Below are 25711 nucleotides of genomic sequence, written 5' to 3' on the forward strand. Positions count from 1 at the left end.
GCTCTGCCTCAAAATAAAAAAAAAACAAAACAGAACAAGTGGTAAATAAAACGTGCCCGTTCGGGCATGGCTAGAGGAATCAAAAACATGGGACTATTTTGAAAGGGCAACACGATGCTAGTTTAAAAATTCTGTAGGGTGTAAAAGGAGAAGAGGCATTTTGTGGCACAAAATCACCTCATTCGGCGTTATTTTTTTCTTTAAACCGTCAGACAGCGGTGATGGGGACAGGTTGGGGAGGCAGGAAAGGCAGCTTGTACCATCTCTGAGGGGTCTCAGCAGCAGCCTTGGCCACACTGCGAAGGAAACCGATCTGATTGTTCAAAATGGAAGATTTGTACAAAATAGCTTCAGTTTTGTTCTCTGAACGGAATAAACACCCACCACGCGCGCGCACGCACACACGCACACACGCACACACACGCAGTGCTGTCCCTTTAAATTTAAAACACAAATACTGCAAAGTGGCAAATAAGAAAAATAAAAAGCGACTTTTTTTTTTTTTTTGGCAACTTTAAAAAAATGTTTAAGAACAATGTGGCATTGGTCCCTAAATCTAGAAAAAGATATTTGGGCACAACATTGAAAGTCAGAATGGATTTGTTTTCAAGAATTCATAACATCTGGAAAAAAAAAAAAAGACTGTAAAAGTAGCACTTATTCTTTTTGACTTTTTTTGACACAGTCACATAAAATCATTAAAACATCAGGAAAAAAAAAAAATCTTTCACTAAAAAGCTTGGCTTTTAATCATCGGCTCTCGTTGACGTGAATTTAGGAGAACAGGAAAGCTCGTACTGGAATGCTGCACGCTGCTGCTTGCCGAACTGGGGAACTGGAATGTGCCTGGGCTGGCGGCGGGGCCAGCGCCGCTCGCCCCGCTCAGTCCGCGATCTTTGCCATCTGCTGCTCCAGCTTGGAAATGCGCTCGTCTTGGTTGGTGATCGTGTCTTTTATAGATTTCAGCTCTTTCAAGATCTCATCCAATTTGGCTTCGTTTTGCTGGAAGACAAGACAAGACATGTATTCGCTAGGAGAGCTGGCGGGACGCGCTCCGCAGACGGGAGGTTTCGAAGCAAGGGGGCACCTCTGAACGGGATTCTCGCGCGGGGTGACCCTGCCAGGGTGCGCGGGCGAGTACGCACCGCACGCCTGGCGCCGGCACCGGGGCAGCCGTGATGCTCAGGGCATGGACCAGCATTTCCAGCGGCAGCAGGGCGAGCTTCAAGGACATACTGCACCAATATCTGCTCTTTAACGGTGTTTAAGGACCGATTTGAGTGACAGCTGTCGCTTCCACATATTACCGCTCCCCACGTTAGCTACAGCCCCCAATTACAGGTTTGTACAACCTCCTTCTGGACCTGCGTAGTCTGAGGTCCGTTTGTCGCACTGTCTGTGCTGGGTTTTACACAAAAAAGAGGTGCGCAGAAGCTCTCCCAAGCGAGGGGGTGGCTGGAACAACAAGTCAAGCTCTCCTTTGTGTCACAATTCCCAGTAACGTTCCAGAGCTACCGAAATCTTGCCTGGAACACCACAACTCAAGTACCACCCCAACTCCAGGTCACCCGACAGCACCCAAGTCCCCGGGTACTCGAGTCATACACGCTTGAGCTTTGTTAGAACTCTTTGTGGAGATGCAGCACCCTGGTAATCACGTCTCAGGCCACTATCCCCAAAAGCTTGTGGATTTTACTCACAGAGTTTGAGGCATCAGCTGCTTTCTTTGGAGCATTGATGAGATCACTTTTCTTGTTTGCGGCAGGCTTGTTGTCCAGTATGTTCTTCTTGACCACCTTGAGATCCCTGTTCTTGCCTGGAATGTACCCATGCTTCAAGGAGATGAGAAGGGGATCGGCATTCTTCCCCTCAAACCACTCCTCTGCTTCCAGAGCTGCTTCTGGGCCAGCTGTGTCAGGGTACAGGTCATCCTGAAAGAGGTCCGACTGCAAGCCAGAAGAGACGAATTGGTCAAGCGCTTTTGGGGCTGGAAGGCACGAGCTGGCTTCAGCCCACATAAGCAGCACGTAGTGCTCACCTTTCGAGGAACCGTCATGATGATGGGCTCACATTTCCTCTCGTGAAGCTTGAAGAACCTTTGCAAGAAAAAGAAAAGCTGCGACTTAGACGTGAGGACAGCCAACGCCGTGCAAAGGCGGCCTCGGTTCTGCCGCTCATGCACAGCAGCGTACCGGGAGACAGAAGCGATGGGAAACGAGCAACCCTAAGGAGTCGCAGCTGGGCTGCGCTAGGACTCGCAGCCCTGTAAGGGCTGGAGAAAACCACCTGGGTGCGTTCAAAGCTCCCCTCTTAGGTACTGGGTGACTTCAGAGGGTCATACTTTGGCTAGAAGGGGCTGTCAGCGAGGCACAGCCCGCTGCTCGGACCGCGGAGACGAGCACCGCAGCAGTAATTTACAGATACACTCCAGGCAGCCTTCTGCTCACCGCTCACATGTGTCTCCACACTCCGGTCACCCCGGGCAGTCCTGCTTTGGGCCAGTGCCCCAAACTCCAAGATCCTCAGCCTGGCCACCGGGCACCGCTGCTGAAATACTCGCGTGCTTTAGGCGAGCGCAGGCTCTGCTCCCTTCCAGGTGCTCCTGCTTTCATCAGTAACCAAAGGAGCATCAAAAGGCTTCAGGGGCAACATCCAGCACGCTCCCTACCAGCGGTGTGCCCGAAGCCACTGCAGTGACACAAACCTGCTTTCTTGGTGCCTTCCTCCTCTGCCAGAGCTGCACCCTGGTCACTGCATTGCTGCTGTAATTACTCTTTTAAACTCCCCAAACCAGCTTCCAACTCGCCTGCTGGGTACAAGCTGGAGGCTGATACCAGACTTCGGCACCAAAATTTTATCATTGATATGTTGACAGCGTAGGCTGTATCCAACCTAGTGCTGTGTTTTCTGCAGACAATGTATTCCGCTGGATATCACTCATTCATTTATAAATGACTCAACCTAAGTTCCAGCATATTTTGAGGTTACATCATGCCCAGCACAAGTATCGCTTCATGTCACAGGTCCCGACAAACACTGCAGAAGCAGCAGTGTGGCAGAGAGGTCTTTCCAACGGCGGGGTCCTACACCCAGCAGCGCTTGGTTTCCCAGCAAACCAAGGGTAAAACCACAAGGGTTTTTTACAGAGGGCTCCCAGCCCCTTCCCCTTCTGCCGCACTCCTCCCTCGCCTGCAGAAAGCTGGCTGACGTGCACCGTAGGAACACGGTTTGCACTGCAGGACTTCGCCAGTTCTGAACGGTTGAGCTTGCGAAGGGGGTGGCTTGCCAAGATGACACCACCCACCCCGAGAGCCTCTCTCCTCACCTGGCAATCTCACACTTGTTCACGTCGAGGCCCCTCTTTGGCATGAACCCCATGCCCCTCTGCGGCTCTTTGCTGCTGAAGGTGTTGAGGTAGTGAACGTAGGGGGATTCGTCCGTGATCTCAAAGTAGCGAATGCTGCTGTCGCCCTGCAAGAAACGAGAGGAAGGACCACTCCAGAGGCCGGAGGGGCTACTGCTCCCCGTGCCCGCAGGCCTGCTCCCTGCTAGGCTAGGCAGCCATCGCTCTCACCCGACAGCCCTTCCTTCCAGGAACGCCGCCACAGAGTAATGCACAGTTTACAGCTATTTTTTTTTTTTTTTCCAGGCTAAAAGTTCCATTGCTTGCCAGTCAAGTATGTCTCATCTCAGGCTGCGCGCAGCAGTCGCGATCAGAGAGCGCACTGCTGTGCTCTCCACATCCATACGGCATTAGCAGAACTACCGCAAAGCAGATCCCTACTGCAATCCAAGCACATTAGCTGAACAGTTTCTCAGTGAGAAGTGCTGTTCTTCAAAATACTGTGGTACAGTGACTTGAGCTTCAAGACTGGGGTTGTCAACTTCCACACTTCCGCTTGTGAAAGAGGTAAACCTTCTGTCACAGTCAGGCAGAAAGGCTACAAACCAGTTCCTCTTTGATGCCAGGCGATTCTACTACACTAGCACCTCTGAAACAGCAGAAGAGGTAGCAGATATAAAACAAATGTTTCTCATTAGCTGTTTACAAAGATGGGGTTCTTGAATGCACTTGTATGGATCCTCCTTTGTAATTACTTGTTCATCTTGTCATGCTCCTATTTGTAGGAAGTCCAAAGCGGCGGCATTCAGAAGTGGGCACTTTAGAACACTTAATGCCTACAAATTGCTTTTAGAAAGGAGCACATGATTCCAGTTTTCTATTATTTAACCCCCACAAAATTACAGTAAGTGTTGCTACATGCTCCGTCATCTTTAAGCACAAGGAGGATAACATCTAAAATGTACCTTTCTCCCACACTAACAAACAATCATTCAGGTCAACACCAACAAAGGATGTTTTGATGATGGGATCTGACTTGTTGCAGTAAGAGCAGCTTTACCTAAGTAGATCCATCTCAAAGAAACATCCAATTACACACCAGACCTTCACAGAGCAGACTTCACAGGCGCTCTGTACGGTCCTGCAGAGTGAGGATCAAACCCATTTCAGAGCAGCCCCATTTGTCTGCAGCCCTGACCACGGCTGCAGCGCTAACTTTTGGTTCTACCTTTCTCAACGGAGACACTCGGGAAACATTTCACGGGCATCATTCATTCAAAAAGAGTCTCCCTCTGCACACCCAGTCATTCCCAAAGCTTCTCCTTACCTTGCCACACAAGTAAATAATGTTGGTATCGGGATCGTAGAACGGCAGCAGGACCCCATTGCTGGTGTCCATCTCATGCAGGGCTATTGGCTCCTCCATGTTTTTCTGGAAATAAAAAAATGCCAGTGACGTTAATGAAGAATGGAAAAGCTCATGTTAACGTAAGATCTAAATTATTAACAGTTGTTTGTAGCTAGTGAACACGCAGCAGAGTCTTCACCACCCTGAAGGATCTGGGTGTTAGAATAACAAATGCTGTAAAAGCTTATTCGCTCCCCAAGGCCATTTGAATCACACAATGAAATAAAAGCAGGACCCAAGAAGATTCACAAAGTCAAGGGAAAGATTAATCACACAATGAAATAAAAGCAGGAGAAGATTCACAAAGTCAAGGGAAAGATGTGATATAGCCATGTTAGCGAGTGTCTTGTGCCAGCGCCATGGGATTGTTGCCGTCTCGCTCTGCACGTGTAACGTATAGAATGAAGCGACCATCACGCAGCCGCTCTGCTCTCTGTGCACATCTTCTCAGACTCCTCAAACGTGCAGCTCCCAGCTTGATCACCGCTCTTGGTAAGGCAGGGATCGATGCAAGAGAACTCATTTCCTTTACTGCTTGAACATCCAGCCCATACGACAGCAATTCCTCCCGGCACAGGCAGCCTGCACAGGAGCAGGCAGTGCATGGGAGAGGGGATATGCTCAAGTAACATGAAGTATGAAGGTAGGGGGTGACTGCAGGCCCGGGTTAGTAACTCAGCGGACACGACAACAGCCAAGTAGCAACGGGACAGGAACCTACGGGATTCCAAAGGGCAAGCTGCCGTTCGCTCATGCGGCTGAAGCCAGTTGTGAAGATGTTTCCATCAGCGAGGAAAATGGCTCGCATGGGTCGGGCTCCCTCGTGGGTTTTCTCTTTCTCCTGAAAGAGATTTACAGATTAGCCTCTAGGAAGGAATAGGAAGCCCACCTGGTGGTGGCTTCCCTTCTAGCTGCACAGAATCCCTGGCAGGACACACTGCTCCTCCACGCAGGATGCCGACTACATGGAGCAACATCCAACTATCTTTGCCCGACGCTTGAGGGAAGAAACCAATTACTAAACTACAAAAGAAGTGGTCATTCCTGGCTCATTTCAGCTTTGCCTATCAGACTCCTGCAAGGCTGAAGGAAGACTTCTTTGCAAGTTACAACACATATGCAGGCTGCTAAATCTCCACTTTGCATACACAACTTTGGAACTGTAATTATACAAAAGGATTAGATGTGGAATTACACTCCTGCAGGTTTTAAAACTGAGCCCTAAAATCCTAGTTCAATCACTAATCCCAATAAACCCAGACAAATCCTTCAACCGCTGCTATCCCTCCTGTAATTTTTTCCTCACTTTGAAAAAACACAACTAAACGTGGTGTGGACCAGGCAAAAAGGTTCTCTCTCTATATGCTCTCGCTAACTGTCTGCTGGAGTGAAATCCAGTTGCTTCTTTAATTATCATGCAAACTTACAGCAACAATTTCTTGTTTCCTGGGGTCAATAACTCGAACTTTTTTGTCTTTGGAAGCTGTACAGATTAGGCTGCCATTGCGATTCCAGCTCACATTGTAAATCATATCGACGTGCATGTCATCCAAGTTTATGAGGGCTTCACCTGTTCCCACATTCCAGATAATGATTGCATTATCACAACCTAAAAGAGAAAATAACAGCTAAAGTCACAACAATGGTGTATATAGGGAAAAAAACCCCAAACAGCAGCAGGGAACAAGGAATAAAAGCTGCTGTGGCGCCAAAGCCTCAGATGCTGACTCTTAAACACACTCTGTGCACCACCTTGTACACGGAGACCCAGGCAGCACATCCTCACTCAAATACAGGCTCAGAGGGGAGACCGAGCAGCCAGAGCAGGCATGAAACTCCTCCCTTGAAAGCATCGAGCACCTTCTCTGGGGTGCTGTAGCTGTCCCAAACAAAGGCAGTTTATGTAGAAGTATTTGGGCACTGCTCCCACAGATGACCACCACCCCAGCCAACGCGCCGCCTGCATGCAGGGGACGGGCAGGAGGGACAGGAGAGGTCGCCGGCAGAGAGGACGCTGAAGGGAAAAGCAGGAGGTGCCGGTGCAGCTGAAAGAGGTCTGTGAAAGTGTGCCCTGGCCACTGCTACCGCAGGAGCTTTGTGCAGGAGCTCTCGGGTCTTAGCTCAACTGCAGGACTACAGAACGAGAGATACCAAGGGCAAAGAGGCGATGTTCTCACAAATCTATACATGAGAATACCGGCTGGCTGCCAGTCATTGCGTCTCAGGTCAGAGGGATTTGTGGCAGAATGAGAAAAAGTTGCACGGATGGAAAATAGGCAAATGACCGCAGGAGAAATGGCACAACAAAGAGACAAAAGAATGGCAGGCAGCAAAAGCTGAGGTCGGCAGTTTCACAAGGACTACAACCATCAGGTGGGTGGTTTTGTTCAAGGACCGGACAGCAAGAAGACAAAGAACAAAGCCTAAGACGAGATGACAGCAAACTAAAGAACAGGACTAGAGGACCGGGTAAGGGAAGAAAAGCACAATGTGTGACCGAGCAATTTCATTAAGGCTCCTGAGAGGTGAAAACATGTAACGAGGCAAAATCTAACAATCACTCTAAACTCCTAAGGGGCATGAAAGAGATCCAAAATCAGTTCGCTGTCATCAGGAGGAACTGTGCAGACTGCAACAACCTGATAGAGTCCACTCTCCTCTGTCTTTCTTAGGAGTAATCCTGGCCAGACCGCCTGGCCACCCACGTCTCACTACTTGTGAGTACAGGAGTCTGAGGGAGCTACCTAAGAAAAATCACCTTCTCCTTTTGTATGTTCTCACACTGAGTTTCATTAGATGAACTGCCACGAGGTCTGCAACTCCAAGTATTTTTGGGGAAACCAGATCCAAACCAAACTGGTACCTCAGAAGGCATTTATATCAACAGAAAACACACAGCTCATCTGACAGTCCAGCTGAAAGGGTTGGCTTCTTTTATTGGGCTCTAACCTAAAGGTCATGCTCTGAAAGCTTCAGACTGTGCTAATGGATAATGACTTATCCATTTTATTTCCATAACGATGCGACTGTTTTTCAGTGGTCAAAAGAACCTCATTGCGTAGACCATACCAGTGAAGGAGACAATTTGGAAAATGCAGAAAATGAAAGCTTGTGGAAGGAAGAGCCAGACTCGGGGACACCTTGGAGGAGTCAGTGAAAAGGAGAAACAGTTGGGCCTTTTATAAAAGTACAGGAAAACAGGGATGAGGAGAGTGCAGATGTAAATCAGCGATGAAACGTGCAGATCAAATAAAGTCTGGAACGATTTCAATACTGTAATTCATGCCTCCAGACAATTTCCTGGTTCTTGTCCCTGTAAACTGAAGATAAGAAAAGGCCAAGATAAGGAGGGGGCTGTGAGCCACATGTCCCAGTGCTCCTGGGCACTGTCTTGAGATTCACTGGCCGTAAGCAGCTGGGAGAAGAAAGACGGAAAAGGAGTCAACAAGCTCTTCTCCAAAACACTTGGTATGCAAGGAAAATGTGAGGGAAGAGACGCTTGTTGACCCCACAGCCCTGACGCAGCGTACCTGCACTGAGCAGCACGTTGCGTGCCGTCGGATGCCAAGCCACAATGCCGACTCGCTTGGAATGGCCTTCTAACACTACCACCGGCTCTGTCAGGGACAGGGTGAGTCCATTCTCGGGAATCTGCCACACCTGGAAAGGGGAAAGGAAAGACAGTTAGCCAAGGGCCATCCCCTCTGAAGAGCACGTTATTCGTTTGCTTCCTGCATCCTGTGCCATGCCACGGCAGAAGTCCGAGTTGTCGCTTCTCAATATAAACAGGAAGAGAGAAACGGGGAGGGAATCGTTCCCAGCCACCAATAAACCTTCGGCTGCTCTGCGCATAACATCCTTCCTAGCTCACGCTGACAGCACATAACCACCGGCTACGTACGCTGCGAACGCCCCCTTATCGCTGTGTCCAGAGACCCATTCATCTCAGATGCTGCTTGAGAAGGATTCAAAAAAATTTGCCTTGCAGCTCCAATTCCATCTATGCAAGCTGCTGTCTTTGCAAATTATGCTTGGCCCTCCGAGGGACAATATTGCAGCTATACTGGTGCCTACTTTTTCTTTCTTTAGAAATGCTGGCAATTAGTTTTCACATTACGTTTAGAGCCCCCTTTCAGATGCCACTGAACTGGGGGAGAGCAGTTTGGTCCTGGCAAAAGCGAACGCAGACCAAATTAGCATTGCAGAAACTACCTTCGAAGGCAGCAAACTGCCTGTTTGCTTCTTGCCTGCTTGGTTACACAACCCTTCTGTTGCAAGCATCTTCAGGAAACTGCCGTCAGGAGGAGGAACAGACCCCCCCACCCCCAGGATCGCAGAGCACTGGAATTCCAGCTGCGGAGTCAGAGCAGGTTTATGCAGCGAAGGAGGCGGCTTCTGCAGCTGGCAGGGACCAGGGACGGGAGAGACAGAACCCATCGCCCCATGCCCCAAGGTGGGATCAGCCCTACTAAAACTATTCCTGCAATTCAGCACTGGACAATCTTCTTTGAACTGAATTTGACCTACATAGAGCATATTAAAAAATCAAATAGGAAGCCCATCAGTGAGCAATTATAGCTACCTATAGATAGGTGGCAGCATTAGAGCACATTTGCTTCGCCTTCTATTGTTTGCTTTTGCTGGAGGAAGAGAATAGGGCTCGCCAGACCCTGCCCACGATGCCCAAGCAAGCTGTCAGAGCCAGCAGATGCGAGCCGGGCGGATTTCGGAAGCGATGCAGACAGACATGCGTGAGGGCGACATGGATTTCTGCGCTAATCCCAGTTCCTCCCTTCTCGCAGGGATGGCTACTGCATAAATAAAACCCCCCAAGATGCCAAAATTCTCAGCGCATTACCAGCTCACCTCTAGATAACCCTAAAATGACGTCTCTTTTCACTAACGCAGCTCCCAGCGCCGTCTCTCCCGGCAGCTTAACATCCCAGGAGGAATGACCTGCGATGGGCGCACAACCTCAGCGGAGAACGTCTCCGCGAGGGTTGAAAATCCCTCATTCTCTTCCTGCCTGACGGAACAGCGCTAGCAACAAGATGACATAAACGGAGGCTTTTACCAGCAATCATGTTATAAGAATGGGGTTGCAACCCGGGGCTGTTCAGGCTGGAGAAGCAGGATGTCGTCCTGCTCGCTTCCCATTCCGCACCAGCTTTGCGAGCGGCTGCAGCCACAGCACGCTCCCGGAGGACTGTGCTGAAACACAACACGCCTCGCGAACGGCAACAAATCATTTCACCTGCCCGTTACGCAGTAAAATTGGGTTACAAAGACGCCGATTTTTACAGAAGCAGCTTTCTCCTTGCCAGTCAGTGTATAACAACCTGACGGCAGCAACAATTTAAAACGCGTCTACTGATGGGAGAACGTTAACATCAGTCTGCTAAAACTGGTACCTGCGCTTAATGTCACACCTGTGTGCAGGTCTCCCAGATGAACCACCTCCAAAGCCCTCACAATTGTAAGCACTGACGTCACGCTGCAGAAAACCGGTATTACCTAAACCAGTAAGAAAGTTGGGAAGAGAACATGAGAGCTGGGAGACCCTAAAAGAGGCAACGCAGGAGAGTCAGGGGCATTAGGTGACACCACTGCAGCGGCAGAGGATGCTCGACACGAGCAGCTCGGGTCCAACGGCTCTGGGGATGCTGGGGCACAGCTGGTGTGGGAATGAAAAATGGAAAGAACACCAAACCCACTTCTTTACTAGATTAAAAGGTCATTACAGCCAAGACTGACCTACGCAAGTAGATGTTACACCAAGGATTAAGCAGGGAGCCAGACACCTGGTTATTCCAGGGTCTTAAGAGCCCTTAAAAATGGCAAGCCTTGAGGAACACAGCCATTTCTTCCCCTGAGAGAAAGGGTGCGATAAAGCCGCCTGCCCCAACTCACTCTGCCTCACGCTCTTTGCGGGGAAAGCTTTGAAAATTGAGTTTATTCACAAAAAGACACAGGAGCAGCACAAGCTTCTGGTCCAAGCGTGACGCGGTGACAAGCCACGCAGGGACAGCAGCAGGGTCAGAGCAGCTCCTCCACCTGCAGCCAACCTTCCTCCCTGCCGAGGGGCAGCTGGAGCAGAGGGACCGGCTCCCCGAAATCCCCGTTACTGGTTTGTGCTGTCTCAGCCAGGAAGGGCGCAGGCATCCTCCTGTGCAAGCGCAGCTTTCACAGCGAAGTGACTCGCGTGCCAGAAAACTCCAGGACCAAGTTTAAACGTGAGCCAGCGAGTGCAGAGGGTGGGAGAGGAAAGGGAGCCATTAGAGGCAAAATACCAATGAAAAGGATTTTTTTTAAAAGCCTCTGGAGTACAGACAGATTTTTTTTCTTTAAGGGAAAGCCCCTATAGTTTAGAGCAGCTGCAGACCAGCGTAATCCTCTGCAGATTACAGAAACTATTGACCTAATAACCCTGCTTGGTATTGCAAAAATAAATAATAAAAAAAAACAAAACTAGGAGTGTAAAAGTTCAGGGGATGCTCCCAAGCGACCGGGCCCACTCATTCCCGCACAGGGCGGGGTGCCTGCCTTCAGCGTGGGATGAAATTAGATTCACCGGGCAAATTAAGGAACTTTCACTTTGGATGCAGGACCCGGCCTGCTGCAGGTGAGGGCTCAGGATGGGTACACACAAAGAAAACCTTAAAATGTTGCAAGATTAACTGGACATCAGTAACAGTTTGTCAACTCTCCCAACTTCTGAGGGGTTTGGGTTGGGGTTTTTTTTGGGTTTTTTTGTTGGTTTTTTTTTTTTACAGGGCTGGCTTGTTTGCAGTGGAGGAAGTGAAGTCACAGCACAGTGGTGTGGAGAGGTTTGGGTCTCAGAGGAAGAGCAGGAGGGGGGAAGGTTTTGCACAAACAGCATGCGAGAAGGAAAAGAAAGCAAACTTTTTCAGCACTTTTTTTTTTTTTTTAAATACCCTTTAAAGAGAATCAAAAACTGTCTCCTCTGGCTCTGCACCAACCTGCAGAGAAGGTTAAGTCAACTTCTAGAAATATCAATTCCAACATCCCCATTACATGAAGAAACGAGTAAGTTTGAGCCCTGGGTTTTAGCTACGTCCCTGCTCTCGTATCGCTGCAGGAAGAGGCACTTTACGCATCCATTTTTCATAGCTACAAGACCTTCTCCACAGCTGGCCGGTCCCGGTTCATCCTCTCCTGGTGCCGCGTCTTAACTGTCTATGATCAGGTCGGTGTCCCAGGTCATTGCAAGGGCTCTGGTTTAATTTTTAAAACAATTTGCTCAATCAAATGAACTCTACTCTGCCCATTACATGCAAACTCATTAGTATTCACCTTCTGATGAAGCCAATTTTGCATATCTGAGAAAGGCCATCTGATAGCATCTACAAGCCTTTACATAATCAAACGTTTTCCAGCTGGATTAAAAAACCTGCAGTACATTGCAGCCATTGAGCAGAATATCAAGCATGAATATTTAAGTAATTCCTTATTCGTTGGCGCAAGAAAATCATTCTTCAAAGAGAACACCAGAAGAGGCCACAGAAGGTATCTGCATGCCACAGCGCTGTGAAGGAAGTCTTTCTGAGAGCAACTTCTGCAAAAGAAGAGAGAAATTTGGGAAGAAACCAGCATATGGGGCAGAGAGGCTACTGCCACTACCTACACCCCATCGCTTGTCTGATAGGGCTCTCACGCTACCTTGGACGTATGAAACGGGCCACGTTCTGAAGAACTGAGAACAAGGCATACAAAAAAGGAAATACTTGCAGATTACAAGTGTTTCATTCTATCTCAAGCCACTTCAAGCATGTTCTATTTGCCAACTGACTCAAAAGGAATCTGTTGGCTTCGCACTCAAACTGGCAGGGGCAGGAGGGACAGAGGCCAACGCGTGCCCCAAGGAATAGCCAGCGTGGGGCGAATGAAGAGCGTTTGCTCCTCCACACGCCTACGCTCCCACAGAGAAGAAAGCAGGCGGTGTTTTGGAGAGGTCCATTCTACTTTTTCCTCTGCTGGGCTCAGACAGTGATGTGCTTATAACCACTGACTTGCACAAAGGTGGTCTCGCAAGGGTTGGCTCTCCTAAGCACTGCCCCCCACCATCTTTATTCTTCTCTACCTTGAAATGATTTCTGAATGCATCAGATGTGACAGCAAAATTAATGAGCGTATCACCCGAGACTGTCAAATCACACCTATCAAGCGCCTTCCATCAGAAAAATCTCAATGCAGCTACAAATATTTAAACCTCTGAAGCTGTCCAAGCTACAAATCCCAGCAGAATCAGAAAAAGATGCCTTCTTTCCCAGTCCTTATTTCAACCCCTAGTCTAATGACCCCAAATACCGTGCCTCTTCAGGCTTTGTAGGCAGCTCACAGGGTGTTTCCATCTTCTACAAATTTCAGTTTTTATTTATATGAAAATGCTTCTCACTTTTGAAAGGGCCAAGTTAACCTTCCTTGTGAACACAAGGACTGCAGACAGCTCAAAGTTATGACTGCAGGGAATAACCCTCTTTCATCCTGCAGACATTGGTTAGGTAGTATCTCAAAGCCATTCTCTCTCCCTCAACACCTGTCTGGTCGGCGTCGACGAGATCTTTTGTGGCAGAGGGCAAGATCCTAAATCCTTGAGTGCCAACGCACAAATGGTCTTTAAAAACATACGGTATTTTTTTTTAAAAGCAGCTGGCACTTCTGCAGAAAGCCACGTGATTTCCTCTACCACATCACTTTTTCTCATTTCACGTCGGCTAATGAAGGGTTCAGAACTGATGAACAATGACATATCCTTAAAAGTAAGATGAGTTTATTCAGTGACAGGCTGTTCAGGAAGGACTCCAAACCCTTTACTGAAGAAAAGCAAAGAAAACAGGATGCTAATTTACCCGTGCCAGGACAGAAAAGCAATTAAAAATGGGAAGGCTTATCAGCTCACCCAGTTTGTTTCCATATAGTCCAGGCCAGGGTTGTTCTTTACTCTACCTCTGTCCAGCCCAGTTAACAACCACCCCAAATGATCTGGGATACATCATTTCCAATCAGAATTTACGTGATACTTAACAGGAGACTCAACTTAAGTCTCTAACTAGTCCTCTTTGCTTTCTTCATCATTACTGCCGGCACTCAGCTTCACCGCATTTTAAACCTCCCGCTAACACGCGCCGAACAGCTTCCAAATCAGGAGCTGCGTATGCTCGTTCCTTCAAGCGCAGCAAGGACTATTTGTGCAATTCCATGCACAAATCCAGGCTGGGCAGAGAACGGATTGAGAGCAGCCCTGAGAAGGACTTGGGGGTACTGGCTGATGAGAAACTCAACATGAGGCGGCAATGTGCCATCGCAGCCCAGAAGGCCACCCACATCCCAGGCTGCATCCTCAGCAGCGTGGCCAGCAGGGCGAGGGGATTCTGCCCCTCTACTTCGCTCTCGTGAGACCTCACCTGGAATATTGTGTCCAGCTCTGGAGCCCCCAACATAAGAAGCACATGGACCTGTCAGAGCAGGTTCAGAGGAGGCCCTGGAGATGCTAGGAGGGCTGGAGCCCCTCTGCTGGGAAGACAGGCTGGGAGAGTTGGGGGGGTTCAGCCTGGAGAAGAGAAGGCTCCGGGGAGACCTTCGAGCCCCTTCCAGTCCCTAAAGGGGCTCCAGGAGAGCTGGGGAGGGACTTTTTACAAGGGTGTGTAGTGATAGGATGAGGGGAATGGCTTCAAATTGGAAGAGGGGAAATTTAGACTAGTTATTAGGAAGAAATTCTTGGCTGTGCGGGTGGTGAGCCCCTGGGGCAGGTTGCCCCGAGAAGCTGTGGCTGCCCCATCCCTGGAGGTGTTCAAGGCCAGGTTGGACGGGGCTTGGAGCAACCTGGGCTGCTGGGAAGTATCCCTGCCCAACTGGATGATCTTCCAACCTAATCCATTCTATGATTCACTTATTTCAGCTGTTTTCTGCCTTCCACTCAAGACATGGTCACGCCAACAGGTACCATACATGAACACCAGAGTGCAAACTCGCAGCCAGCTACACCGCGGTGTCTGTCCACATGCCTGTTGCCTCCATGGGAGGTGGGGAAGTTCAGCCCCTGCTTCAGTGCATGGAGATAAGCAGCAACCACAGAGCAGACAACCTACCGTGACCTCACGCCCCACGGAGCTTGTTTGCACAGTTGCAGGCTCAGATTCTCGCAGACAGTTTGTGTCTACATTAGGAGCATTTGGACAACTTGTAATTGAACACTGTTGGTTTTTCTACATAATTCAATCCCTCTGGAGCCTCACAACATACTTCTCATTGCACTTGGATTAGAGACGTATTTTGCCTCCAAGAAGGCAGCTATGGACCGGAGCTTCGCCTGCTTCTGTTGATGCTCATGTTTCAGAGACTGCTCCTTCCGACTCGCAGCCCTTCTGGATCCCGGTTTCTGGAGGAACATTCTTGCATCCTTCAAAGCTTAGTTCTAGCCCAGTAGTGAACGTTACAACACAGAAGCTTGTTGTTTTGTTTAATATTAAATATAGTACATTTCGTTAACATGCTTCAGCTTCCAAGACTGAGAGATCACTGGCAAGAGCTGTCCCAGGATAAGCCTCTTGGGATGAATCCCCTCCCAAACATTTTAACGATGAACAGAAGCAAAGGAATTTATCTGACATGATCTATAATAAGATTTCAATATAACATTCAGCCTACAGCATTTCTAAATATGGCCAAAGATCACTGAAGTTATTTGGCATTATTTCATCTTACAAGGATTTTCTTTCACTTATTCTGCTGTGTTTGCATACACAGGATTCCACATCCATCATGGAGCAAGGTTGTCTATTGTTCAGTGGGCTCTGACCGAGGTAAAATAGGTCTCAGGACCAAGGTTGGCAGGTGCAAAATTTGGATTATTTTTTTATTTATTTATTTTAAAAAGACCTTTTGACATCTACTCACAACCTGCAGATACAGGAAAAAATAAAAGCATCACCCTTAAATCAAGGGCTGAAGCAATTCCGAAACCTGATGGGCTCATTCCCTTCCAATCCCCACCTCTTCCCAACACACACCACTGCACCCATCAGGATATTTGAGGCAAGGAACCACCTCTGTCTTCTGCAAAGCACTACAAATCAAAACACCTCACCGCCGACTGGCACTCTTTCTTCTCTTTCCTCTTCCCAAACATCAGACAAAACCCCAAGGGAAGGAAAAATGGAAGAGCAACTGAAGACAAAGCCAGGAAGACACAGGCCAAGTCTGTTACTCGAAATGCCATCACGGTGCTCAAGAGATTCTTCTCAGAAGTCTGTGGTGACACCTTCTCCGACATAACACGAGAAGAAAGTGCCAGCTGTGAGAGTCTAAATTCTGCTGTTGTGCAGGTAATAAAGCTTGCTCCAATTTTTAGCTAGGTCCTGCAGCGGAGATAGCATCATCTCTTAAGCCGAGACAAAATGTGACCTGCGGAATGCCCGTGACCAGCAAGAATGCTGCCCTCGGCACCAGTACAGGAGATCTCTTTAGAGATTCAAGTGTCATTTGCAGCAACATTTTGATCATGGAGCAAACGCCACCCCGCAAGACAAATTAAATACACTTACCATGACAGTGCAGTCCTCAGAGCCACTGGCGATGACCTGGTCATTATGAGGACACCAGTCTATGTCCAGCACCGGTCCTGTGTGGCCACACACTGTTGGGTAGGACTTGTCAATTCTGCCTGTCTGAAGGGGGAAACAAGGGAGAGAGGTGTGATACACAGACAGCACAGAGCACATCTCACAGAGTGGAGGGAGATGCTTCCTAATTCTGCATTAACTCTTTCAGTAGTCACAATTCCATGAAATTTGAATCATCTCATGGCTCGGTAGAGGAAATGAACCCGTGACTCTCCTCCAGCACCGATGAGCTGGAAACTCCGGCTGGTGCAAGGCAAGGGTTCAGAGGTTCAGCACAGGAGGGCTTTGCTCCCCCTTGGATGCAAGGATGCTTTGCTGCCTGTATCTCAGCGTTTGCTGCGATGCCATCCCTTTGTCCATTCCCAATGTTTCAGGAAGAAGTCTCTGCCCACACAGTGAAGCTCTGGTTTTGTCCGTACCTCACAACAGTGGCCAGTGACAGCTAAAGACAACCACGCTAAAATTTTAATTGAAGGGTGTTGCTGGTCATTGAATTTACCAAGTCTGCTTGTTTTTGTCATAGAAGTACTGTGCTTAGATGGAAAGGTTTTAGGACACAGTTGAGCAGTATAAAACACTTTTCAGGAATAAATACCACAGATACGGACTGCCACAGCCACCCAGCTCTGATTCGTACCTGCTTCTCCATGGCCGGAGGACAAAGGCCACCAGCATAGTGCCAAAGTCACAGAATCACAGAATTTTCAGAGTCGGAAGGGCCCTCTAGAGATCATCCAGCCCCACTCCCCCGCTAAAGCAGGATTGCCTAGAGCACATCACTCAGGACTGCATCCAGGCGGGTCTTGAAAACCTCCAGAGAAGGGGACTCCACCCCCTCCCTGGGCAGCCTGTTCACTACACAGATAAACCTTCCAAGAAAACAAGCTAATGAGGTGTTCCCATTCGAACTGAGACAATTCTAGTGATGTCAACGCAGTTGTTGCAAAGAGATCAACTTTGCCAACTGGGCCTACATTTTGCTGATGGAGCCCCTTAATAACCTGGACCACCTGACCCCCCGAAACTGCTGATGTACCTAACACCCCAGCTTCCTCCGTGCAAAAGGAAATAAAAACCACTCTAGCTAATCACCGTTATCTCTCAAGTCCTGCACACATGGGAAGCAATACTTGAAGTACTGAAGACATGCGGCAGGGTGAGCAGGAGACTCCTGCACTTCCAGGGCCAGAACCCAGGTCCCACTCCATAGGGAACGCCGCAACGGCCTTTTCATGAGCGATGGGAAAAGAGGGACGGGAGGGAGAGGTCTGGGATGAGGCCACCTTCTTTCATGTTTAAACATGCAGAAGAAATGGTTGGCATTTCACTTCTGCCATTCGATGATAACGTTCCCCAACCTCGGAGGTTACATCTCTTAATATATGCCTCCTACCCATCTCCATGCGGAAGGCTGTTCCTATTCAACGCTGCCTTACATACAAAGGATCAGAATAATGCCGGATACCAGCTTTTGAGGACTACTGACCTGAAGACCTCTACTAGCAACAAAACAAGATCTAGATCCAAACAGACTAAGTTACAGAAACAAAACAACCACTATTTCCTAAATGGCTGAATTCAGGTTTCAAAAAAGAGACCGCCTCAGTGATTCAAATGCTTTTGAAATTATTAAATGTGAAAGTGTTGTAGATGAAAAGCCATAAACCAGACATTCAAAAATTAAAGTCTGTGTAATCCCTCTTGGATGCCATAATGTGAAATAGGATTAAAAAAATTAATACATCCAACTGACATGTATAGTCCATCCATTTTAATTTATCTAATTAAAAAAGAACCATGCAGAGCATATGCGCACGAACATATTTCAGAAGTCGCATTACAAACTAAATACAAATATAGATCTAAATCAAAAGAAAAAAAACAACTAATACTGTAAGACGTCAGTGACTACCTGTTCTTGCTCCTAGGCAGGGCTCAGAGTAATCCTCTAAGAGGAGCCCAGGGTAATTATTTGCAGGCTGCACGAGTGCTTGTCACTTTAGTTTAGAGTTTTTACAGTAATTTATTACTGGAGGGAGGAAAAAAAAAAATTCAATTTGAACAAATTAAACCACAAACTTCACCTTTCAGTTTTGATCACGATGAACCTGAACAGCACAAGCAGCAGCAGCCAACTGCCTGTGACAGCCAGCTGACCGCAGGGACCAGGCAACCCCACCGCCTGCTTTTGATCACCTAAAAACAGAGCTCATTTTTTAAACCAGCTATCTTGTACATCCATTAGCTCACTAAATGGCAGAGCTCCGAGGGCAGTGAGGAAAACAAGACGAGGAAGGCTCCGTGTGAGCCTGCGGCAAGAGGGAGCTCCCGATGCCCAAAAGCAGAAGGGACCAGGGCAGCCACGGGTTCCAGCTCCCATGGGGGAGCGAGTCCCCAGCCCTCGGCAGGCAAAGCTCCGTCTTGTCACCGAGCTGGGAAACCTGAGGCAGCTTTTTGGGACAAGGATAGAAAAATGTTTCTTGGGCCGGAGCCATCTGGATCAACAAGAAATTGCTGAAGCACAAAGGGGAAGTTAAACCACATGGAGCAGAAATATCTTTGCACTATGTTACAGGTGAACAGATGCTTATCTGCATCGTGCATAAAGCGGACCCTTTTCCTGCCTGGGTGTGGTTGGTGACATACGAAAACCATTTCTAACAAGGGAACAGTCAGAGTAAGGATGGGGAAAATGAGATGTTATTTAGAAGCAGCGTAGGAGATGCCGTAACTTGAAGCAACCTCAAGCGTACTTATTCACAAAAATTTACAAAACCAAGCGAGCAGAGTACAAAGAAGAGAAGGAGATGTCACACTGCCTATAACACAACAGTTCCCCAGGGTCTGGCAGAGGAAGACGACGCCAGGGGAGATGCACAGCTCAGCAGCATCAACTTCTACGCTTGGGCATGGCACTACTGCATGAGAGGACCAACTCAGCTGCTCACCACGGTCCACAAAGAGTAGTATCAAAACAGCAAAATGAGAATTAATAAGGACATAGAGGGAGAGAATGGGTGATTGTAAAAGGATGACACAGTGCTCGAAGCTGCAAGTTCGGTAGAAGTCCAACCACTTTCAGAGAAGCTACTGACTTGTGGTCAGAGACACAAAAAACATCTTTGCAGGGCAGAGGAAACCACAGTGCTTTCCTGAACAGACAACAAAGAGCAAGAGCTCTCCTCAGCAGTGCTTCTAGATGCACTTCATCTGCTCCACTTTAAAAAAAACACAACACCCCGCTTGCATTAGAAAGCATGACCCTTCAAAGGGGATGGGGGGGCTGGCAATGGACAATAACTCATGTCACCACCCCAGGGGCTGACCCAGCACACCTTCCCCTCAACCACCCAGCAGGGTAAGAAATGAACTGTTTTTAACTCAAATATGTTACTTTACCACCTCTCTAAGCCAGGATTGTAAATACCGTCCCTGCAGGCTACACCGCAGGCTTCCTCCTCCTGGCGGCGGCCCCCTCTCCGGAGCAGGGAACCCCTATTCCTGCCATCATGTGGGATTAGCTGGGCACTAGAGAGCTTTAAAAACAATATTTGGGGGACTCTGCCCAATGGGAAACACCAGGAAGCCCCAGTAGGGTATTAAAAAAAAAAAAAAAGGCAGCCTGTAAAATTACCAAATTTAATGTTTCTAAGAACAACTCCTTTTAAAAGAAGAGACGCCTCTGTGCCACGAGGTTTACAACTTCGCTGCCAAATGGGTGCGTTTTCAGGCTACCGTAATACCCCCAGGTTTGCAAATTTATTTATTTATTTTTAAAATGTAATCTTTTAATTAGTTACGGATTTAAAATAAATCTCAAGTGCTGATACACAGCTTAAAATTAACTCAGTACGACTTCAAGAAATTAAATCCTTCTCATAATCCGTTACGACTCTGGCTGAGCAACACATCACAGTAACAACTTTTGAAACTCAGAGTGTATTTTATAAAAAGTTAGCCAAAAAGGTGAATGTGAGGATTAGCATTAATATGTTGGATGACGTTGACTGGAAGCACACTCCATATTCAGGTCCTTCAACATTTGGTAAGCTGACCTTGCCAAATGAATTCATTTAGTGCTTTCACATATCCCAGATCAGAAAAAAAACTGAGATACGAGAAGAAAAAGAAATTGTTATTAAATCCAGAAGGGTCAGATAAGCAGCACGGGAAAACTGTTCCAAAAAGTGGTAGTTTTATGAATTAATTTGACCACCTTACGATCGCTCCTCTGCCAGAAAAGGGCAATTGCTTGCAGGAAACAAGTCATGGATTATGGCAAAAATATCACGGAGAACAGCTGCTTCCCCCAACCCATGGTTGCGCTCATTAAGATCGCCATTTAAAACAGGGAAGTGGCATCAAGTTGCACAAGCAAAAGCAATTCCCCCACCCTTACTTTGCAGAAGTTTGAGGAAGGAAATCAGGTCACAACTGCAAAGTTTGAAATACAAACCGACTAGTACCTTTTCGGTGTTAACAGAGAAAATATTCCTTTTTTTCTTAGCTAAATTGTGTATCTTCCTTACAACACACTCAAGTTTCACCAAGTCCAGTCGAGTGAATTTTAACGTGCTCTCTCCACCAAACCTCCACCTCTGGTTGCAGCAGCTGGTCGTGCAGGAGGCAGTTGGGAGAAAATACTGCAGTAGGATGTAATGGAAGCTCATCGCTCTCTCGTGACCATAGCAAATAGACATTAGTCACCCAGCAAACCGATCAAGGCATCCATAACTAATTTGGAAGATTATGAAAAGTGTTACTCCCCAAAGGTCTACTGTAATGTCATGCCATAAGAGACCTGAAGGCATTCATAACTACGTACTGCTTTCGAACCGCACCACTAGAAACATTGCTTGTGCCTTCCGAATATTCCTCAGCAGTGCTCCTGTTCTCGTTTTATCACCTTGACAGCTGCAGGGCTGTGACATTACAGTAGACATTCCAGGCTGCTATAGAACGGAGACAAAGGTCCTTGTTCCGGAGCGCCCAGACCTAAATGGATGCACAAAGAAGAGGAAAGACAACCGTGGTGACAGCCGGGAATCCCGCACAAAGCCAAGCCTGCCCGAGTCGGGAGAGCAGCACTTTAAAAACCACGGCACTGCACAGCCTCAGCACATTTGGCATGGCAGCTCAAAGCGGTTTGGGGGTTTTCAGGCGTGCGGACAGCCGGGTGGAACAGGCAGCAACGGCGAGGTTCATCTCTCACTGCTGGGAGAGGAGCTGCAGCAGCTGCGGGACTTCATGGTTTGTACTGGGACTCGCAGCTGACCGGAGAATGGAGAGCTGGTTGCAACTGCAGGATGCTCTACACTGGGAAAATGTACGTTTAGCTGCAGAATCCTTCGCGACATTAATTACAACAATCAGTTACTCACGTGCTGCCTTTAAAAAAGGAAAAAAAAACCCCGCAACACAGACCACCACCCCCCAAAACCCAACCCGAACTGCTAACTCCTATCGCTCAGCTCCAGCATCTCAGCTAACGTCCATCCCAGTTTCTAGAGGGAAGCTCTAAACACACTTCAAAATGAAATTTCAGCCTCAGCTAACTTTTAGCTGAGGAAGCCCTTTGGGCAGAGATTCAAAACAGAGACCTGTTGCCCAGAAATTACATTACAATTAAGAAGATACACAGTCACTCTCTTGTTCTGTAGGATTTCTGAAGCAGTTAATTCCCCGTTGGTAAAACGGGCATGGTACCTTTCCAACTGAAGGACAACTAATTGGCGTCTTAAATGTTTAGGGTTCTGGGATAAAGTGGTAAAACCCCACTGCAGTTCGGGGAGCGGTGGAAGATGAGCACCCACGCAGACAGAGCAGAGCGAGGAGTCACTGCCCAGAAAGGATCCACGGGGGAATAACAGCCTCGCGCCACCCAAACACGCTCATCCCCAAGATCTGGGAGCAGACGACCCGGGACTCCAGCATCAGCCATGGCAAAACAAATTGGGACCAGTAAAAACGCAGGCGGGGAAGGAGGAGACAGAAGGACGTCTGGACAGATCCCAGGGAAGAAGTTGTTCTATTCCAACCATTTCTGCTGAACTCATTTTGTCCCTGGACTTCCAAGATTTCAGTTTAGTTGGAAGTTTGCAACATCTAAACCAGAATTTTACTCTCCGTTTCACACCCACCTGCATCCCTCCTGTAGTTGTGCTTGTATGTATGGTATATGTATGTTCGTATGTTACATAAACCAGTGACATTATGCCACGGAGACGACAATAACTCAGAAATTCATCCCGCTGGTAGAGCAACATTATTTTTCATCTGAATATTGGACAAATACACGACTCACTCCACTCCTTGCACTCCACATTAACCACTGCATACAGACAGGAAGGCAGACATACCTGTCTGCAGACAAAACTATCAAGTGCAATTTCCATTTTCATTATTGGACAAGGACTTAAAACTGCAGTAACATTTGTATAATTGACCGTAAGACAGGGGACAGTATTCGCTGCTTGCTTTCCTAGAGAAATGAGATTTATTAGCCACGCTGCCTGCCCTCTCTTCCCCAGCACACTAGAACCCGATGAGCCACTGCAATCAAACTGACAGTGATAAATATAAATCTTTTTTTTTTTTTTTTTTTTTTTAAATCAGCTTAAGAGAAAAATTCAAGGTGAAATAAAAGAAAGAAATCCAAGTTAGTGCCCCGCTAGGGAAGGTGCAGTTATAACTCAAGCCCGTGTCTCTCCTGAGCAGCGCAGGCACCGCATTTGGGCTAGTGAGGTGGGCATGTGCTGATGGGCCAAGCGAGAAAAGATGCATAAGGGAGCTGCAAATATTTGCTTTATGCAGGGTGGATGTAGGAAAAATCTGCAAGAAACTAGATTTTAGCAGTTCCAGTGGTCACAACACAACTTAGGTCTTTAAAAACCACCAATATCTTGCTTTTTTATTCCATTGTGGCAGAGCTGTCTTGAATTTTTATCTCTTCCAAGTGACATTCAGAACTATTGGAGCTGTATGGAAGTCTGACCAAAATTTAGGGGGAAATATCCCTTCATAGTCTTCAAACTTCTCCCACAAGGATATTGCTATGAAAAAGACCTCCAGCACTAGCACTGACAAGGACTCCACAGCAGCCGAGGTCAAGGTGACAGTAACTCGTTTTAATTCGTATCCTTCCATCCACATTCCACCTAAAATTGCTGGAAGGGCTCAATGAATCCATCACAGCAGTGCCTGATTTTATTTTACACGCAATTCAGAAAAAGATGATTTTTTTTTATTATTATTATTATTTTTTTCCCCAGTCCTTCCTGGAGGAATGAGAATCTGCAACAGCTGATTAACAACTTACATATGCCATGGTTGAACATTAAGGCACGTCACTTGCAGAACAACATATTCCTTCGAGAAGATCATTCCTGAGGTGTGCACTCACCCACCCACACGCTAATTGCCTCGCAGGGCACCCATCTGATCACGGCTTCCGTAGGAATGCTGCCCATGGAAAGGGAGCGCAGTAAGAAGTCAGGCGCACAAATGGAAAATCTAATAAAAGGTATATCCAAAGGGGACTGAATAAGCCGCTTCTAAAGGCCTTACATAACATGACTTTCAGCTGAAGGCATCTTTCTAGAGGAACTGAAACAAAAAGGAACGCTCTGCAGCAGCTTTTTTGCTTTGCACATACAAACTGCAAAGATTTTTCGAGGAGGGCCAAAAAAAAAAAAAAAAAGAAAAATCAAATTTAATCCAGTTCTGCTGTAAGGTAGACGCAGCCCCAGAATCACGCACTAAACCCAGGTATTTGCAAGTCACTTTCTGCAGCGCATCAAGAAACCCACAAAATTTTAATCTGAGCTGTAAAACAGGGATCACCGATTGAGTTGGGTGAGGATATTCCCCACAACCCCTCTGCTCAGACAGCAGAGGCAGGGAGAGATCTCTTCCCCATTGTTTCAATCCTCATCGCAAGGGAGAGGAGGACACCGAATACCGCCCAGCGAAGGGCACAGCCCTTCCTGACAGCATCCCAGGAGTTACCCTGCAGTCCCGAATTCATCCTGCTAGAAACGACGTGCAGGAACCGAGACGATGTGCCCACCACGTGAAGACCATGCAAGCCGCCCCGTCGGGGCCGAGCGCGGGGCAATGCAGAACGAGGGACTCTCGGTTCTTGCACAACGCCGTTGGGAAAGCGCCCGACCTGCCAGTTGAGCGGTGCGCCCAGAGCCACCACGGCAGCTGCGCACACCCAGCCCGCGTGTACCGCAGGTCTTGGGGGGGATGCCAGCGGGAAAATCGCTTCTCCCCATACCTGCCCAACTCTTCTTTAATTCCCTAAAAGCAAGAACTACCCACCACGCTGGAGGTCATCTCCATCTAACCTAGCAGCACGTGCCCACCAGCGAGCAACGGCTGAGGCACGCACCGCTTGATTGAAGAGTTTTATCTTGGGGTTCCCTCCCTGTGCACCCACTGTTTTGCCTGGGAAAAGGCTCAAAGAAAATGAGCTCTAAACGCCTGCAAACTCCCAGTTTAATGGCAGTATTCTGCACTAACGCTTTGCTCAGTACCAGTCACACACACTCCAGAATAAGCAGGCAAGTTTTTGGTGTTTTTCCCTCGTGTGTAGAGTTAATGCTGATTAGAATCACAGAATGGTTTAAATTGGAAGGGACCTTGAAGATCACCCAGTGCCACCCCCTGCCCTGGGCAGGGCCACCTCCCCCCAGCCCAGGTTGCTCCAAGCCCCGTCCAACCTGGCCTTGAACACCTCCAGGGATGGGGCAGCCACAGCTTCTCGGGGCAACCTGCCCCAGGGGCTCACCACCCTTAGGATGAAAAATTTCTTCCTAATATCTCATCTAAATCTCCCTTTTCCCAGTTTAAAACCAGTCCCCCTCATCCTATCGCTACACTCCCCGAGAGTCCCTTGCTACCTTTTCTGTCAGCCCCCTTTAAGTACTGAAAAGCTGCTATACTCTCATCATTTACACGCCATTAATTGATGTGAATTACATCTTTTTAAAAATATGCGGTTCATTCCAACAGAGGCCATCTCTCTGCAGATCAACCAACCTGTGGGAATTACAATTTTCAGCAACACGGACGGCGGCGGCGGCTCTGGCCGGAGCATGGGAATGGCGAGTTCCTGGCAAAAACCCCCGCACACGTGCACGCAAGAAAACAGGAAGTTCAGACAAAGCCATTTTCCAGAGCCAGCAAACCCGGCCGGGCAGCACCGACCCCGGGCGGCTGCCGCTGCTGGTCCCTTACTGGGCCCTGCGGGGAGCCCCGGGGGGATGGAGGATGCGGGGATGGAAGGGGGGGATGCGGGGATGAACCGCCCCC

General features: G+C 48.1%; 1 protein-coding gene across 1 annotated transcript in view; it reads right to left on the reverse strand.

Annotated features, from left to right (window-relative positions):
- Nucleotides 1–499: 499 nt before the first annotated feature.
- The window catches only part of CORO1C (coronin, actin binding protein, 1C), a 54437-nt gene continuing 29225 nt past the window's right edge, over nt 500–25711 (reverse strand). The window contains exons 3-11 of the mRNA XM_009880312.1: nt 16316–16438; nt 8282–8411; nt 6179–6360; nt 5473–5592; nt 4671–4775; nt 3326–3471; nt 2039–2096; nt 1701–1946; nt 500–1002 (exon numbers count right to left, since the gene is read on the reverse strand). Of these exons, the coding sequence (XP_009878614.1) occupies nt 883–1002; nt 1701–1946; nt 2039–2096; nt 3326–3471; nt 4671–4775; nt 5473–5592; nt 6179–6360; nt 8282–8411; nt 16316–16438 (1230 nt within the window). The 3' untranslated portion in view covers nt 500–882. The remainder of the gene's footprint in view (nt 1003–1700; nt 1947–2038; nt 2097–3325; nt 3472–4670; nt 4776–5472; nt 5593–6178; nt 6361–8281; nt 8412–16315; nt 16439–25711) is intronic.

The sequence above is a fragment of the Charadrius vociferus genome, unplaced genomic scaffold (assembly GCF_000708025.1).
Source record: "Charadrius vociferus isolate BGI_N301 unplaced genomic scaffold, ASM70802v2 scaffold332, whole genome shotgun sequence".
NCBI classification, from domain to species: Eukaryota; Metazoa; Chordata; class Aves; order Charadriiformes; family Charadriidae; genus Charadrius; species Charadrius vociferus.